The sequence below is a fragment of the Vicia villosa genome, unplaced genomic scaffold (genome assembly GCF_029867415.1).
Source record: "Vicia villosa cultivar HV-30 ecotype Madison, WI unplaced genomic scaffold, Vvil1.0 ctg.000600F_1_1, whole genome shotgun sequence".
Taxonomy (NCBI): domain Eukaryota; kingdom Viridiplantae; phylum Streptophyta; class Magnoliopsida; order Fabales; family Fabaceae; genus Vicia; species Vicia villosa.
In genome coordinates this window covers 340,522-359,700 of record NW_026705274.1, presented here as the reverse complement: position 1 = coordinate 359,700, position 19,179 = coordinate 340,522, and the positions used below count along the sequence as shown (strand labels likewise).

Genomic DNA, 19,179 nt, shown 5'->3' with positions numbered 1-19,179 from the left:
ATATGTCGTCATCAACCTCCTCGCAATTAACAAAATGAGTCCGTTATCATTGCGAAGAGTCAGTTATATAACAAAATGAGTGACGAGTGGTTATATGTTCGTCTTGTAACTTTTATAAAAAGAAATGTTCTTGGAATATTAATGTTGTGAAAAACGATGTCAAGAACAAAGTATAAACCAAGGGAAGAATAAAGGACAAGGAAGAAGAGGAACACAATAATTGGTTATAACCGTTATTCTTTCACTTTCTCTTAAAACAAGATTACAAGTTTACAAGAATAACAAATAACCTCTCTCACCCTAAATTAGGATTTGCAGCTTAGCAATAATGAGAGACTAGTATGCTATTTATAATAAAACCTAACATACTAACTAATGGGCTTTTTCCACAAGGCCCATTACACAAACCAACTTAATAAACAAGCTAACTTAACAAATTAGGGTTTAAACACTAAAACCTAATTTAACATGCTAACAACCCTAGCATCTTCGACACAAGCATGTGAACAACCTTCGACTTCATGCTTAACCCGGTTGAACCAAGAAGCTACCCTTCGTCCATACTAGAGTTCGATCCAATATCTCACAAATCTCCACCTTGAATCTAACTCTACAACATCAAGGGAACAAACTAGCTTTCTTCATGCAGCTTTAGCAACTGCATACAGTGGAAAAACTTGCAACTCGGTAATGTCTTGGTGATCATATCAGCAGCATTGTCTTCAGTCGAAACCTTCAGCACTTGGACTTCTCCATGTTCGATTACTCCTCTGACGAAATGCAGCCTCACATCAATGTGCTTAGTTCGCTCATGATAGGCTGAATTCTTCGACAGGTGTATTGCACTTTGACTATCACATTTAACAGTGATACCTCGACCTTGAAGTTTCAGCTCCTTCGCAAAAACTTCAAGCCACAATGCTTCTTTCACAGCTTCAGTTAATGCAATATACTTCGCTTCAGTGGTTGATAGAGCAACAACTTTCTGAAGTGTTGCTTTCCAACTAATTGCTGTGCCAAACATAGTGAAAACATATCTAGAAATAGATTTCCTGGAATCCATACAACCTGCATAATCAGAGTCGACATATCCTTCGATTACTACTTTACCATCTTCACCCAAGGCTCCACCATAAATTAGGACTCTATTAAGAGACCCATTTATGTACCTTAAAATCCACTTCAATGCTTGCCAGTGAGCCTTTCCAGGATTCGCCATGTACCTGCTTACAAGACTTACTGCGTATGCTATGTCGGGTCTAGTACAAACCATAGCATACATCAAAAAACCGACTATATTAGCATATGGGATTCTATTCATATAGGCTCTTTCGACATCAGTACTGGGACACTGATCAATACTCAGCTTGAATTGAGGGTTTGTTGGAGTCACAACAGGCTTCGAATTCGACATACCAAACTTTTCAAGAATCTTCCGTAGATATGCCTCTTGAGATAGGCATAACTTTGACTTCTTTCTATCTCTTCGAATGTCAATTCCAAGAATCCTGGAAGCAGCTCCCAGATCCTTCATATCGAACTCCTTATTGAGTTCAGCCTTCACCCTCATCACATCTTCGACACTGTTGCTTGCTATGAGAATATCATCAACATAAAGCAACAAAATAACAAATGAATTACCAGGTCAAAATCTGAAGTAAACCCAGTGGTCGAACTGACTTCTAATGAAACTTATGTGTGCCATGAACTTGTCGAATCTCCTATTCCACTGTCGAGGAGATTGTTTCAGCCCATATAAAGATCTTTTTAGCTTGCACACATAATCTTCCTTTCCCTTTTCGACATACCCTTCAGGTTGCCTCATCAGAATCGTTTCATCTAAATCACCATACAAGAACGCAGTCTTCACATCCATTTGTTCCAGTTCAAGGTCGAACTGTGCCACCATGGCAAGCAACATTCGAATGGACCTATGCTTCACAACAGGAGAGAACACATCATTGAAGTCGACACCTTCTTTCTGAGTGAAACCCCTTGCGACCAGTCTTGCCTTGTATCTTTTCGACGTCACTCCTTCAATTCCTTCCTTAACTTTGAAAATCCATTTACAGCTGACTAACCTTGCCCCAACAGGTTTCTTGATCAGTTCCCAAGTGTGATTATCATGAAGAGATTTCATCTCATCATCCATGGCCTTCAGCCATTCAGTCTTATTTTAACTCCTCATAACTTCCTTATAATCTCTAGGTTCATCATCAAGAACCTCACTGGCAGAGTTTAATGCATAAGCTATAAGATCTGCATACCCAAGTCTCTGAGGTGGTTTGATGACTCTTCTCGACCTATCTCTCGACAATAGGTAGTCATCTTCAGTTTCCTCAACTTCCTCAGCATCTTCTGCTTCTTCTTCGACTTCATCAGGGATATGCAATTCAGCATCAACATGCTCCACCTCAACAGGAATCTCTACCTGTTCCAGCTCTTCTGTTCTTCGACCATCATCAGTTTTCTTGAAAGCCATTTCAGCTTCATTGAAAACTACATCTCGACTGGTGATACACCTCTTGTGACCTGGCTCTAGGCACCATAGCCTATAAGCTTTGACTCCTTCAGGGTATCCCATGAACATGCATTTCAGAGCTCTAGGTTCGACCTTGTCTTGCCTAATATGAGCATAGGCTACGCAGCCAAATACTCTTAGTTTGTCGAGATCTGGTGGATGTCCCGACCAAACTTCTTCAGGTGTCTTCATATCTAACGTTGTCGAAGGACATCTGTTTATCAGATATGTTGCTGTCGCAACAGCCTCAGCCCAGAACACCTTCTTTAACCCCGCACTAGTCAACATACATCTGACTCTCTCCAAAATAGTTCGATTAAACCTTTCAGCAAAACCATTTTGTTGTGGAGTACCTGCAGTAGTTCTATGCCTTGCAATACTAGAGGTAGCACAAAAACTGTCGAATACCTCATTGCAAAATTCAAGGCCATTGTCGGTTCTCAACCTCTTGACCTTTCTGCCAGTCTGATTTTCAACCAGAGTCTTCCAACTTTTGAAATTCTCAAAAGTTTCATCCTTAGTCTTCTGGATGAATACCCATAATTTTCTGGAATAATCATCTACTATGGATAGGAAATACCTTGCCCCAGAATGTGATGCACACCTTGCAGGCCCCCAAAGATCAGCATGGATGTAGTCAAGGGATCCATGTGTTCTCTGTTTGCCTTTGTTGAACTTCACTTTGCAAGATTTTCCAAGTACACAGGGTTCACAAAACTTCAGCTTTTAGACTTTGTCTCCACCAAGTAGATTTTGTTTCCCTAATTCGACCAGACCCCTTTCACTGACATGGCCCAATCTCATGTGCCAGATTTCTGTCTTCGACAAAGGTTTCGTGGATGCAACATTTGTCGAACCACTTACAACTTCAGCCTCAAGGGTATACAAGCCTTGTTTCTTCACGCCTCTCAAGACTTCCTTCGAACCCTTCATGACTCTTAGGATACTTTTCTCTCCTTGGAAAACATATCCTTTCTTGTCGAATTCACCAAGAGAAAGCAGATTTCTCTTCAAATCAGGAACATACCTGACTTCAGCCAACAACCTTATTGACTCATCATGGAGCTTGAATCTAACAGATCCAATACCTGCAATCTTGCAAGCCTTGTTGTTTCCCAGCAATACTGATCCACCATCTTGATCACATAATTCCTCGAACAAGTCTTTGTTTGGAATCATGTTCCAAGTGCAACCTGAATCCATAATCCACTCTCTTCTCGAGTCACTGCTTGAAACCACAAGAACATAAGATGATTCAAAATCATCTTGAACAATGGCTGCATTGCCATTATCCTTGCCTCCATGATCTTTCAGGCGTTCAGGGCACACCTTTCTTGTGTGACCCTCCTTCTTACAATGATAGCATCGAATGCCAGATGCTTCGCCACTATAAGACTTCGACTGGCTTTTGCCCTTGTTGTCGAACTTACCATTCTTTCGCAAGAATTTTCCTTTAATGGCCAAACCTTCACCAACAGTCGAAGGTTTATGCTCCTTTCGTTCATTCAAGTCCTTAGAATACAAGGCTGATTGAACTTCTTCAAACGTCAGGGATTCCCTTCCATACAAGAGAGTTTCTTTGAAGTGAGCATGTGATCGAGGCAAAGCGCACAATAGTAACAACGCTTGATCTTCATCATCAATATTTACATCAATATTTTCAAGATCAAGAATCAGCTTATTGAATATATCCAACTGCTCAGCCAATACTTTGTCTTCAATCATCTTGAATGAATACAAAGCTTGCTTCAGGTAGAGTCGATTTACCAGCGATTTGGTCATATACAAACTTTCAAGTTTCGCCCATAACCCTGATGCCGTCGTCTCCTTTAATACCTGTCGTAGAACCTTATCACCAAGGCTCAACAGAATTGCGCTGTGTGCTTTCTCGATCATAGTTGTCTTCTCCGCTGCCGTTAATGCAGCATTCATGGCTGCCTCTCCCTTCAACACTTCCAAACAACCCTGCTGAACCAGTAGGGCTTTCATCTTCAAGCGCCACAGACCGAAATCATTCACTCCGGTGAACTTTTCAATCTCATACTTTGTTGACGGCATCTTCTCCACGCTCACCGCACCAATTTGTTGTGAAAAACGATGTCAAGAACAAAGTATAAACCAAGGGAAGAATAAAGGACAAGGAAGAAGAAGAACACAATAATTGGTTATAACCGTTATTCTTTCACTTTCTCTTAAAACAAGATTACAAGTTTACAAGAATAACAAATAACCTCTCTCACCCTAAATTAGGATTTGCAGCTTAGCAATGATGAGAGACTAGTATGTTATTTATAATAAAACCTAACATACTAACTAATGCGCTTTTTCCACAAGGCCAATTACACAAGCCAACTTAATAAACAAGCTAACTTAACAAATTAGGGTTTAAACATTAAAACCTAATTTAACATGCTAACAACCCTAGCATCTTCGACACAAGCATGTGAACAACCTTCGACTTCATGCTTAACCTTGTCGAACCAAGAAGCTACCCTTCGGACATACTAGAGTTCGATCCAATATCTCACAATTAATAATGATGTTATTTTAGCTTATTTTCAAGAAATGAATGATAGACGATTTTCATTGTAATGTATTGCATTAAATAATATTATTATTCATTTTTAATATGATGGTAGTTAGTATTTTATTTTATGTTTAGCCACACAAATATATATTGTTTGGATTCGCCCCTGACATAATGATGAAATCTACCCCTATCAAGCATTCTTACTGTTAACACAAAACTCTTTCCTTTCTATCATTTTTACTTTCTGTCATTTATTTTCCGCATCACAACAAATACAAAACCCTTTCCTAGTTAGAATAATAAAACTGCTAATCTGTCTTTAAAGTCATCGATCTCTAGGGATACGATAATGGTAAAACATACTTTTGTTGCAAACGTAACAGTAACTTCAAATGTTCTTGGTTGTTGATGTCTTATACAATGAGTGTGGAAGTAAGGAACCATGAGTGATATTGTCTCTTTTCCCAATATGAGATCAAATATGTTATATTTTTGATATAGTAAACCAACCTCATGATGTTCCTTTAAGGCCATGGAAATCAATAATGTTTTACTATTCATATGTAAACAATAAGTGGTCAATCTTTGTTTTCATTTCAATAGACATTGTGAATGTGACTTATATAACTTCTATTCTCGAGGAAAATCATTCTAAAAACATTGAAGAAAATAAGGATTTATCTTGGTGTACCAACCATACATTATTTCTTTAATTAATTAAAATGTCTTAAAATCCTTAGTATAGTACATCCTTAGTTGGGAAGTTTCTTGCCTAGTACAATAGATGACATGATTTTAGAATTTATCAAGTATGAATATGATTAATCATGTTTACTTTGAGATAATACAAAAATGAATAATATGTAAATTAATCAAGAACTATGCCATTAACTAGGTTTTATCAACAAGTTGCAAAGGCACAATAGTCTTTTCCTTTCCATTTAACTCTAGCGTGGGGAAAGAAAAACCATTCTAGTTTGGAGAGGAAGCTTACATGTTGGAGAAAAGAGGAGGGGAGAATAAGGCTCATTTAGTTGCATGCAAGGATATATATACACTAATCCACTAATTTATCATTTTAAAACTTCCCCTCATATTCTGTCAGTCAATAAACTAGCAATATTTCAAGACGAAGCTATCTTATATAATAGAATCTACAACCCTTTATCATTTGAAGTTGGTTTATAGGTTTCAATAAAAATTAGGCCATTACTTGATCATTTTGTTTTAGGATATTATGAGAATTAGAGTTAGGTTTCTATGTTTCTCTCATATTGTTATTTTAGAACTATGAACACTTGGGTGGTAGACAATAGGATGTTGTTGATGGCTAAAGTTTATGTATTATTACTTGATTAAATTCCTTGATTGCATGATTAATTTACTTGATATGTCGCCTTATCATTTTTGGGAGTTTAATGTGTTTTTGAGATTTTTAGAGGTGTCAAACATGAAAAGTTTAGAAAAATGTTGCATGAATTGATTCATATCTTCTTCATATGAATCAAATCCAATATTCATAGGTGTGAAAAACAATGTTTTAATGTTGTGATTTTAATTACAGAAGTAGATCGGATTGACTAACATTATCTTCCTTGATATAAAGTGAATTTGATTTGAGCCAAAGAAATCTTGTGACTCGAATCACTAGGTCAAAAGTCCAAAATGTTGTTTTTTGTTTCTAAACCCTAATTTCGATGCTTATAAAACCTTGGGAACATATAATACTCATAATGGATCTTACTTAGTCCTAAATTTAAAATAATAACATGTATGGAATACTAGTTATTACAATTTTTGATGAAAATTCAAACACATAGAACCTTTTCAATTGTCACTCTTCTCATGTAGAGATAACATCAATAGATTATGTGTTTGATATGAACATGACTTGTATTTTTATATGAGTACTTATTTTAGTAGACAAAGTTATTACTATTATTATGGTATTATTTGTATTGAGTCAGAATAATAGGATCCACCTTATCTAAGTGGATTATGCATTTATAGATGTGGCATGTAAGACATCATGGTAAATGGGGTACCGAATATGGAGTTATTCCATCTCCATTCTTACCAAACTTAGTATCTTATCTGATTCATTATATTAACCACTATGTCACGAACCCCTGTCTACTTGTCATGTACATCTAAGCCTCCATATTATTCTCGCATTCAAGAACTAGACACTTATGTAAAAAGAGGAAAGTATAAGTTCTATATTATCAATTAAGTAAGTTTATTTTAACTTATTTGTAGTATAATTTAAGTAAGTGTCCATTGTGTTTTTTCCCCGTATTTGAAACCTTATGTGTTTGATATGAACATGACTTGTATTTTTATATGAGTACTTATTTTAGTAGACAAAGTTATTACTATTATTATGGTATTATTTGTATTAAGTCAGAATAATATGATCCACCTTATCTAAGTGGATTCTGCATTTATAGATGTGGCATGTAAGACATCATGGTAAGTGGGGTACCGAATATGGAGTTATTCCATCTCCATTCTTACCAAACTTAGTATCTTATCTGATTCATTATATTAACCACTATGTCACGAACCCCTGTCTACTTGTCATGTACATCTAAGCCTCCATATTATTCTCGCATTCAAGAACTAGACACTTATGTAAAAAGAGGAAAGTATAAGTTCTATATTATCAATTAAGTAAGTTTATTTTAACTTATTTGTAGTATAATTTAAGTAAGTGTCCATTGTGTTTTTTCCCCGTATTTGAAACCCACTAAAAAAAAGTTTCTTAACTCACATTTATTATTTTAGCAAGAAAGGAGTCGCATAAGTAATGTCCCATTATTACTTGATGAGATTGTTTAAAGGTGAGACTATCTATATGTAACTCCGCCTGCATAAAATTTTCACTTTTGGTAAAATTTACTATGAGGCGACTGTATCTCCTAAAATTCTAAATAATTAATGTAAGGTGATACACTCAACATACGACTCTTAAAATGAGAAAACAAAATAAAAATTATATATTTGTTTTGATTTAAGTTTATGAACTAAAAATCATTAGTTTATCAAACTAATAATATGTAGTTGAATTAAATGTTTGACCTATAAGTTAAATACATAATAAACAATTTGTAGTAAATTTGATATATTATTTAATAAGTTTGATCAAACAAAATTATTAACAATGAAAATTTAATAATCCTTAATATGAATTGAGAAAAAAAATCTTATGTAGTTATATATCTACTAACCTCATCTTTTATTAAAATATAAAAAATAAATTTTTTCTCTTTTGTTAAAAAAAAGTTGTTTGTCTCCATTTTATTATATGGTATATTGTGATTATAAACTCGTGATTAATTTTGACCTTTCTCAATTAATATGTATTAGTTATTTTTAGGTGAATAATCACATTGAAAATAAAATATTGAAAGTAAATGCATAAAAGTAAGGGTTAGAAAAATTGCACTAGAAATTTATAAAGGTTTGACAGAATGTTGGCCTAGTCCTGTCCCCAAAAGGTGTTGTTGAGAGTTTCAATAGAAACTTTAACCTTTTGAAGGTTATGCCCACAAACCTTAATACAATATGATCTTGAGATTTTAACAGGCTTATTCCCAACCAATGATAGCTTTTAACCCAGGCTAAGCTAACAAATCATTCAAAGATTTAACTGATCTCAATAACCAAAATAAAACATTTTCAGACAATGCTTAATAAACCAAGAACATATATTTTAATAATAGTTTAATCTCAAGAACTAAACTCAATCTCTTAAAGGTATCCCATCCTTAAGAATATAAATGACCAAAATGACTACTTACAAAAATATCTTCCGAACAAGTAAATCTTCACTTAGTAGCACTAAGGAAACATAAGTGAATAAGAATAATTTCTAAAGAGAGGGAGAGATATAAATTCCAAATAAATATGAAAACATTGAAAAATGGCGTGATTTGAAGTGAGGGTGTGCCTTTTTTATATAGTGTTGGAAAAACCAACAATGGAAATAATCCATGGGCCGAATATATTATCTAATCGATTGAAAAAACCCTCTCCAATTGATTAGATAACTCAAATATAATCGATTGGAAGGCCTAAAAATGAAAATTTAAATATAGAGTTGTTGCTGAGGGAGTCTTGAGACGCGATTCCCTTAGAAATATCTTCATTAATATTCTGAATGAAATGATCCTTAATGATAATGTGTTCTTAAAATAGACTTTCTTTAGTTGACTTATTTAACTTGAATTTCTCTATATGGACTTTGGACTTTCTCTTGTATTTGATATTTTTCTATCCCTTTATTTTCTTCTTTCAAGGATGTTCTTTAAGGGATACCTGCCAATTAACAACTTCTACTTCGGCCAACTATAGGGGTTAGTTCATCAAATGTAACATTTATGAGTTCTTCTATAGTCATGGTCCTTTTGACAAGAAGTTTAAAAATGATTTTACATTAATTTTTTTATAGACCGTGCATATAGAGGAATCATACTTTATAACCTTTGTTACACACGTTACTTAATGCTAAGTAACTTGTGGAATGATGCTTTGATCAAATAGAACAATTAAATGTTATGATTATGGATCTTACCAAAAATCAAAGATTCAATGATTTTGTCTTATTTTTACTAGGTGAAGAGATCTCTTCCCACACAAGAGTGACACAATAGAACATATTTGTTTCCTTCAATTGTGTCCTTTGAGGAGCAACCATCGGTATCATCATTTGCATCACAACTTGACTTTTCTACCTTTGATACCCATATATTTTTGGGTCCTTTGGTGTTAGTATTAGCGTTTTATTTTTATGTTTACAACACTCTTTATAAAAGTATGAAGGAGGATGTTCTTCTTTGCTCTCACGTTTTTGATGAAACAAAACATGACTACATGTCCGTCTTTATTATACTAATAATTAAATTTTAGGGTTATGCATTTAGATGTTTGTTTGGCATTAAAAATATTGCTAAAGCTTTTACTACTGTTTTTGGATTCATAACAAAGACCAGCCCTATTGTAAGACGGCCTTTGGTTACTTGACAAAAGATTCAAGTTGTTTGTCCCTTTGGTGAATTTATCAAGTGGATTTTGAAGATCATCAATTTAATTTATTTTTCAAAATGACCCATTGATCACACTTAATATATTTGTCTAAAGTCTTATAAGATGATGAAGAGTTTTGAATTAGATCATATTGCCTCTCTAAGACCTTCTATTTATTCCAATATGTTTTTATTTTTCAATAGGGAAGAGATAGTATCTTTGGAGATAGAGGTAATTTATTCTAATTTACTCATTTCTTTTGTTAGCTTCTTACAAATATGAAATAAATTTTGATAAAAAGTGAGAGGTTACCTCATTGTCGTGAGGATTTTTCGTGAGACAGGGGTTTGCTTCTTCTTTATATGAATATTACATATCATCGTTATCCTAGGATATGTATGCTCTTTTTTGGATTTCTTGAACTTTCTTTGATGTTGGTTTCTTTCGGGTTTTGAGGGTAGATTGGTCTTATATGCCCTTTTTCTCCGCACTGATGACATGTAGGAATGGATGATGAATTTTCTTCACTTTGCTTCTAGAGTTTTGAAGTTTATTTTTCATCCCTTAGGAACTCCTTTAATTTTTGAAACATGAGCTTCACGGATTATCAATCTCACTTTAACAGTCTTCATATTCTGATTCCATATCTTTGATGTTAGTAGCTTTAAGTGCAATACTTTTTATATTCTTTTTGTTATCTTCTTCGTCATCAATAAGTTTTTTTCAGCTTCATCTCATGTTCTTGCAATTTACTAAAGAAAATGTGTGTTCATGATTGCTAAATTCTTAGATTCGCAAATCGTAGTGACTTTAGATTGCCAACTACGATTTAGACATCTAAAAATCTTCATGACTAATTCCACATTTGATAATGTTTTTCCCAAAATTCTTATATGGCTCACGATGTGGACGAATCATGTATACATTATTTATGTTTCTAATTCAAGTCACCCAATTTTAAAAAAATTGAAATAAAAAAATCAACTTACTATAAACTAAAAGAAACCACCGACAAATCATCCGATTTGTTGAATTATTTTGTTCAAAGATCAAAAAGAAACTTTTTTTCAAAAAAGCTAAATGAAATTTCTGTTTTTTTCCATGAACATTTTTAAAATTTGCTTTATATGGTAGTGACGAATTGGATATTAATCTAAAAAAAAAATTATTTATACCGTCTATATTTAGTCATTCATTTATGTTGGTCAAAAATGATATATTTTTTTTATAAAGAAAAACAATACTAGTATTTATTTAGTCTTTTGGATAAAGAAACACAATATTTACATATTTATTTAAAAGTAAAAAATAATATTTCAACACTCATTAAATAATTCATTAAAGAAAAAGTACATGTAAATCTCATTTTCATTAAGTCTGTAGACTAATCTTTATTACATCTGTCAAAAAAAAATATAAAAAAAATCTGAAATTAAATAAAATAATATGTGGCATTGTTTCCTTATATCAAGCATGAATATCCATATAAACGTTAAAACCTAATCAATTTTCCCTACTTTCCAATCCTCTTTTCTCGCATCATTTACTATAAATACTGAAATTAATTTCATTTTATTTATTTCACCCTTAAATATTTCATCACAAATTCACAACAAAAAATAAAATAAAAATCTTTTCCTTAAATCTCAACAGTACGTTAGAGTTTTATAGTAGGGTCCACCCACTCCACACACTAAAACGGCGCGCGCCCACACGATGCACCCTCGCGCACTGGACCACACTCTACCAAAACCCCTACTCATCAAAATCAAATAACCTCTTGAAGGAAACAAAAATAGCATGAGGAAAGGATCACGATAAGTAAACAGTACCTTCAAAACGCATGAGTAACGTGCATGGTTTCTATACGTGGACCAATGGGAACAAAGTAGAGAATTATAAAATAATTTTTTATTATTTTTCTTTATTATATTATTGAAGTGACCAAAACTATAACACTGATACAACAGAACAGAACTGAACTGAGAAACACATAAAAACATAAAAACAGAAACCAGAGATTTGGGTTTTCGATCGCTTTAACATTGTTTGTTCATTGCGCCGTTTCGTTTGGTTTCTTCGTTTATGAATCGTTTTCTTGAATTCTTGAATAAAGATACGTGAATTCCGCATTCCCTGCATTGTTATCGGTGGCTCTGAGTTTTTCTTGCGTCAGTCTACAATGGAGGGTGACGGCGATACCAGTGTTGGAAATCGAAAACGGAAAAGAGGCTCGTTGAAAACAAAGCTCCTTGTTAATGAAAAAGTTGAGGTAACGATGATGTTATATGATTCTGATTTCTGATTATTTTTGTATAAAGATTTGGTTTTTATTTTGTTTGTGATTTCTGGGTTGTTGATTTTGTATTAGGTTTTGCTATGTGGTGTTGTTTTAGGGTTTTTTGGGGGTTTCTTTACATGACTGTTGTAATTCTGTTATATCAGAATCAGAATCTAGTTTTTTTTTTTTTTCTGTTTACGAATCTTTGATTTTCTGTTCTTGATTTGACATTTCTGATTCTTTTTTTCCATAATTGAATTACCATTCATCTTTTTGTTTTCTTGTTTTGAGCTATGTTTGGATTTCATGCAAGTGATGAATTAGGAATGAGATGAGATACTGTTTATATAGTAATATAATGTGGACTCAATGTTATTTCCTTTATTGATGTTTTTTCAGTTTTTGTGATTGTTGTTTTGGGGAGAAAACCTGCATGTTGTGAATGTGATTTCTTAATCTGAAATTTGCAGTTCAAGGGTTTTGTTTTGTAAATATGTTTTTTTTATTATTTTTTTTTTCAGCTGAGGAGTTTGGAAGATGGTTTTCTGGGATCATGGCATCCGGGGAAAATTATCCGCCGCGCAAGGACGAAGCGCTATGTTAAATATGAAAATATTCTTAATGACGACGAATCAGATTACATTGTTGATGTTGTGAGTGTTTCTAATGTTTTGGATGGTGTTGTTGATTCTTCTTCTGCTTCAGATTGTGGTTACAGTTACAGACGTGGACTTATTAGACCAGTCCCGCCTTCGATTGAGTTAGAGAGAATGGATCTTCCATTCGGATTTTGTGTTGATGTGAATTATCAGGATGCTTGGTGGGAAGGTGTGATATTCGATCGCTGCAATGGAATGGAGGAGAGGAGCATATTCTTCCCTGATTTAGGTGATGAAATGAAGGTTGGAGTTACGCAATTGAGAATTACTCAGGATTGGGATGAATCAACTGAGAACTGGTTACCAAGAGGGAAATGGGTGTTTCTTGAGTTGTTTGAGGAGTGTGAGAGGGTATCCTATGTCGCAATCTCGGTGAAACAGATTTGGTATGATGTCAGGATGAGAAAGGATTATGCTGAGACCATTCGAGAATGGACTTGTAATGTGAAGGAATTGTGGAAAGACCTTGTTGTGGAGGTGATTGGTGAGTACTATACCATCACGCTTAACGAAGTTCGCCCCGCCTTAAACCTTCCGAAGAATTTACTCGAAGGAGGGTCATCTGAACCAACTGATAATGTTCACATTGAAGCTAATCACGGTAATGCGTCTGGTTCTGATGTTGGAACATCTGATAGGCCTAAGGAAAATGGTGATTCTTCAAACTTGATGGATACAGATCAAAACTGCGGTGGGACTAGCATCTTTCCTTTGGTGGATGGGGACTGTGAGAAGCAAATTATTTTACATGAAGAGCTTGAATCAGATAAGGATCGAATACGGAGACATTCTAAGTCCATAATTTGGCAACCTCTGAGACTGTCTGAAGTTGAATTCTGTCCTGAAGTTGTTCATGAGTATGCACTTGGATGTAGGAGCAAGACAGTTCGGGAAACCTTGAAGACGAAAGTAAGGAAACATCTTGCATTTCTTGGTTGGACAATTGAGTGGACCGAAAACAGTTGTCGTCAAAATAGACGATACCGGTACATTTCACCAGATAAGCGTGACCGGAAATGTTACACTTCGATTTTTCAAGTTACTCAAGTTTTGCAAGAGTATCCCAACATGAACTCTAAGCTGCCCCAGATTGACGGAAATCTTTCACATCTGGCCTCTGATCCACCCCGAATGAACAATGATCTAGATGTTTGTCCTCCAACCACTGAGCCTTCTTCAGTTAAAGTTCAACTTGAACCAGAATTCTGTCCTCTAGCCGTCGTGAAATATTACTTGTACACAATAGAGAGAAACTCAGCTGAGAAGAGAGAGTGGAAATTAAAGGCGAAAAAACATCTGTTAGCAGAAGGATGGATCTTTGATTACCCAACTGAAAGAAGGAGGGCATTTGTGTACAATTCTCCACAAAATCATTGTTTACGCACACTTCGAGGTGCATGCAGGCTGTACCTAAAAGAAAAAATTCCTGAATGGACTGATTCAGATCATGTCGATGGTGATGCTCTATTGCTGAGTGTGTTCCAATTGCTTCAAGAAGAGCCTGAATTACAAACTATAGATGATTCACCACCAACTGCAAGGAGAAAACGTAAAGGCACCAGGACTTCAAAGAGTAGTGTACAAAAGAATCTAGAGAAGGAAGTACCTAACCGTAAAGGCGCAAGTACTTCAAAGGCTAGTGCAGAAGAGGATCAAGAGGAGGAAGAACTTACCCGGGTGCTAAGAACAAGCAAAAGGGTGCAGACGGTTTTTGGTTTGTCGCATCAAAAACCTCAAAATATTGTGTCTTGGTTAATAGGTTGCAAAATTGTGTTGCCAAGATACAAGGTCTATTACTGGGAAACAGAAGGCAGAGACTCACCTACGTTTGAGGGAAGGATTACTCTAGAAGGAATTAAGTGCACATGTTGTCAGAATGTATTTGGACTCAGCGGCTTTGCAAACCATGCTGGTGGAAGCAGTAACAGAAGGCCTTCGGCGTGTATCTTTTTGAAGGATGGAAGGTCACTGTTAGATTGCATGAGGGAAGTAATGCATGATCAAAGGTCAAGGGAAACGAAAGAGAAACCATGCAATAATCTGTTTGAAGGCGAAAATGACAACATTTGTTCTGTTTGTAACTACGGGGGTGAACTTATTTTATGCGACCAATGCCCATCGTCGTTTCATAAGAAGTGTCTTAATTTGGAGGTAGATTATTAACCAGTTTCCTTTTCAATCATGGCGTATTAAGTTCTATCCTGTTGCTATATTTCCTTTCCTTTTTGTGTCCATGACGTAACTCCTTCGATTCAGTACTTTAATGCCATATTAAATAACTAGTTTCATTCTGCACGTGTAGGGCATCCCTGATGGTGATTGGTTTTGTCCATCATGCCGTTGTGGGATTTGCGGCCAAAACAAAATTGAAGAGACAAAAGATGGAGATTTTCTTACTTGCATTCAGTGTGAACATAAATGTAAGCTGATATACATATATAGATTTGCTTCAATATTTCATCCATTTCTTTGTGAATGTCTGTTTTTTATTTGTGTGTGCATAACTACATATGTTGACCAACGAAAATTTTCTTCAACTCTATGTAGATCATGTTGAGTGCCTCAGAAATAGAGCAAAAGATAACTCGAGACGATATATGAAAAATTGGTTCTGCGGAGAAGAATGTGAAAGGGTAAGTTAAATCCACCTCCCTTTTTTCTATTTTCTTTCTTTATCAAACCAAAATAAAGTGTTCCACATCCAACTTAGTAGACGTAATACTTTCTAGTTCGACAATGAGCTCTTTACTCAGATCATGGTTGCATTTATCAATGGCTTTTGTTTAATAGCTAATAATCTAGTGGACAATACCTGATTTTGGCGATTGATAAGCATAATAGGTTTAAGTTTGATGCTAGCAGAACCATTTAAGCTCTATGTCTTCAATATATACTGCCAGAGTCAAGTTTTATGAAAATGGTTATTCGCTACATTTACGCGTATGCACTTTTGCAGGTCTACACAGGGCTCCAAAATCTATTGGGAAAGCCGGTTTTAGTGGGCGAGGACAATCTAACTTGGACATTGGTGAAGTATGTCAACTCTGATAGTTGTAGTGTTGGCAGTGCTGAAAATGATCTAGTGGCAGAGAGTTACAGCAAACTCAGCGTTGCACTTTCGGTGATGCATGAATGTTTTGAACCCTTACCTAACCCCTTCTCTAGCGGAGATATCGTGGAAGACGTTATATTTAACCAAAGGTCAGATATTCTTATCCTTCAATTCATGTTCATAACATTTAATTAGGATTCTTTTCATTCTATGTTTGTTCATACTCACAAACCATGCATAAGGCATCTTGAGTTGAACCTGAAACATATCTGCATAGATTCTAACATATCTATCACTGTGGAAAATGGACTTTTTTTTATAAAGTTCATAGATATGTTAGAATCTATAACTATTTTTATCGTATATATAGTTAGTGCGAAGTTTGTAGTTTTACGTTTATCATGCATGATTGAGTTGACGCGTCTATAGACATTTATTAGAAGATACTAATTAAAAAGTTTCCTTCTTTTTCACTATAAATTTCTTCTCTTCCAGCTTATTGCGAAAAATCTATGCCTATATGGATGGCAACACAAATACTGAGCCAATGTTTTTGAAGAGTATACAAAGTATTTTAGCTCTCGTGAAATATATCGTTACGATTTTGGCTATTTGATTCAGAAAAAATGATTCTAATGGATTGAGCATATATTTTGTAAGTCGTAACTCTTTTAATCTAACAAGATGGCATGCAAAAACATCACTACACAGTTTGAGTTTTCAAATATGTCGGTATTTGTTTCATTTAAAATGTGTGGATCATGTACACCTTTGAGTTTTTTCATTCACTAATGGATTTGTTCACAGGTATACATTGTCCATGAGCATGATATTTAATCTCTAAATTATGCTACATTATTGTTATATTCGCACCGAGCCAGTGCCTTATATATGTATTTTGGAAATTTTCAGGTCGGAGCTCAACAGACTAAACTTCCAGGGTTTCTATACCGTACTTCTAGAGAGGAATGAAGAACTAATCAGTGTGGCTACTATAAGGTGAATATAGGATCTGCTACCACTAAGAATCAAATCAAGTAGTATGTTTTTGCACGATTCTGTGATTGCATTTCGTTAACTTTTCATATCCTTTTGTAGGATATTTGGAGACAAGATAGCTGAAGTTCCTCTAGTCGGTACCAGATTTCAGTATAGACGACTTGGAATGTGCCGTGTTTTAATGGATGAGCTTGAAAAGGTAACATAAAAATCGTACAAAACACGTCATTTTAGCTAGTTATTTATGAACTATATCAAATGATCTCGATATGGCATCAAATTTTAGCATCGAATTTCTCACTTGAATACTTTTCTTGCATCAGAAGCTAAAGCATCTGGGAGTGGAGAGACTAGTCTTACCAGCTGTTCCTGGTGTACTAGAAACATGGACCAATTCTTTTGGTTTCAAGCAGATGAGTAATTTCGAGAGATCGCAGTTTATAGACTATTCTTTCCTAGACTTTCAGGGAACTACCATGTGCCAGAAACTGTTAACAAGACTTCCATCTCCTGAATCGGGCGTAACAAGAGGTTCGTAACTTTTTATGATCCTTAGATCATCTACATATGTGATTGCTCGAAACTCACTGTCAATCCAAACATGCACGCAATGAAACAGTTTCTTCATTGATTGATTAGATTATAACCTTATTGTTTCATAATGCAGACACTACTCCGAAACAACAAGACCTTGGATTCTCTGTGAAATGCAGAATTAATTTTGAAAAAGCTAGTCCAGGATCAGAAGTGGATCAAGCAGAAAGGACTGGAAAAATGGATTTACAAGTTTGGAGACCTATGCCTAGTTCCTAAGCAAACAAGAAAAAGAAAAAAACAAATTTTTGTGAAAGAGACAGAAAGACAGACATAGAGAGGAAGTGTATTGGAGGAGAATAAAAATAAAGTGTAGAAAAAAATTGCTTTTGAACAATAGTGTTTAGGCTATAAGTTTATCTTCCTGCAAATTGATGATGTTCTTGGGATATTTTCAGGGGCATGTCACATATGTGATTGAAAAATAATCTAGGTCTTATTGACATGATTAATTAATGTACTGTTTATATGACCATGTTGTTTGTTATGGGATTTTTGCTACTAGTTTAAGTGTTTATTATTAAGCTGTTTTATAATAAAAAGATAACATAAAGTTAAATTACTTCCATATAAAACTTAAGTTGCTCTGAAGCATATTCTGATTCCTATGATTCTTCAAAATCCAATTCTTCTAAGAATTTTATTATGAAGAATTTTTTTTATAAAAATAGGTCAAAAACATGCTAGAAGTTAGTTTTATACCAAACATGTCTTTAAATTTTACCATATTTAATCGTGATGTGCCTAAAATACTGTTGAATTAAGTTACATTTTATTTTATAAGGTTCTTCTCAAATTTAAGCAAATGACTTTTTTTTTTGTGACTTTATGCAATTTTTACCAATAATGAGTTCATTTAATAAAATAATAGTGTAAATAAAGATGAGATTATGTGATTTTCCATACAAATAAATTAGGTTCTCATTTTTTCATGATTATTTATTTTTGGTACAAAAATATTAGTTTAGATTTGCCTACTACTTTGATACTTTTCTGATTGTTCTAGTGACAGACATAGAGACAATCTATTGTATAACAATAGTTTTTTTAAATATTGAGATTGGTTTTCTTTCATTTATATGCTTTTTATTTAGGATATATTTATAAGGCAAACAATTTAAATTAAGGTAAATAGACTGTTATAATTTAGATAAAATAAAACTCAAATAATTCCATTTTGTTATAAATATTTTGATAAATTATCATTTTATTTTAAGGCTAAATTACGCTTTTGATCATCTATTTTTGCCAACTCACGAAATCAGTCATCTTATTTATTTTTTTAAATAGTTTTGGTTTTTTGCTCATTTTTTGTCCAAAAATACTGATGTGTATTATTTTTAGATATGTGTCATACTTTTATTGACTTGGAATAAGAAAGATTAATTATTCATTGCATTTTTTACGACGATCTCTTCCTTTAGTCGTCTTCTCCGAACGATTTCTTTATCTTCTTTCTCTTTCAATTTGTTCGTTCGTCTTCTTTATTCTCTAAAAAAAATACTCTTTATTGTT

The 19,179-nt window shown here is 34.2% G+C and overlaps 1 protein-coding gene across 1 annotated transcript; it reads left to right on the top strand.

Annotated features, from left to right (window-relative positions):
- The first annotated feature begins 12,081 nt into the window (after window positions 1–12,081).
- On the top strand, window positions 12,082–18,149 carry LOC131629716 (uncharacterized). The gene is made up of 9 exons (XM_058900498.1): window positions 12,082–12,351; window positions 12,882–15,170; window positions 15,322–15,439; window positions 15,567–15,652; window positions 15,976–16,220; window positions 16,984–17,070; window positions 17,170–17,269; window positions 17,394–17,601; window positions 17,738–18,149. The coding sequence occupies exons 1-9, from the start codon at window positions 12,262–12,264 to the stop codon at window positions 17,881–17,883; spliced, it is 3,369 nt and encodes a 1,122-aa protein (XP_058756481.1). The 5' UTR covers window positions 12,082–12,261; the 3' UTR covers window positions 17,884–18,149.
- The last annotated feature ends 1,030 nt before the right edge of the window (window positions 18,150–19,179 follow it).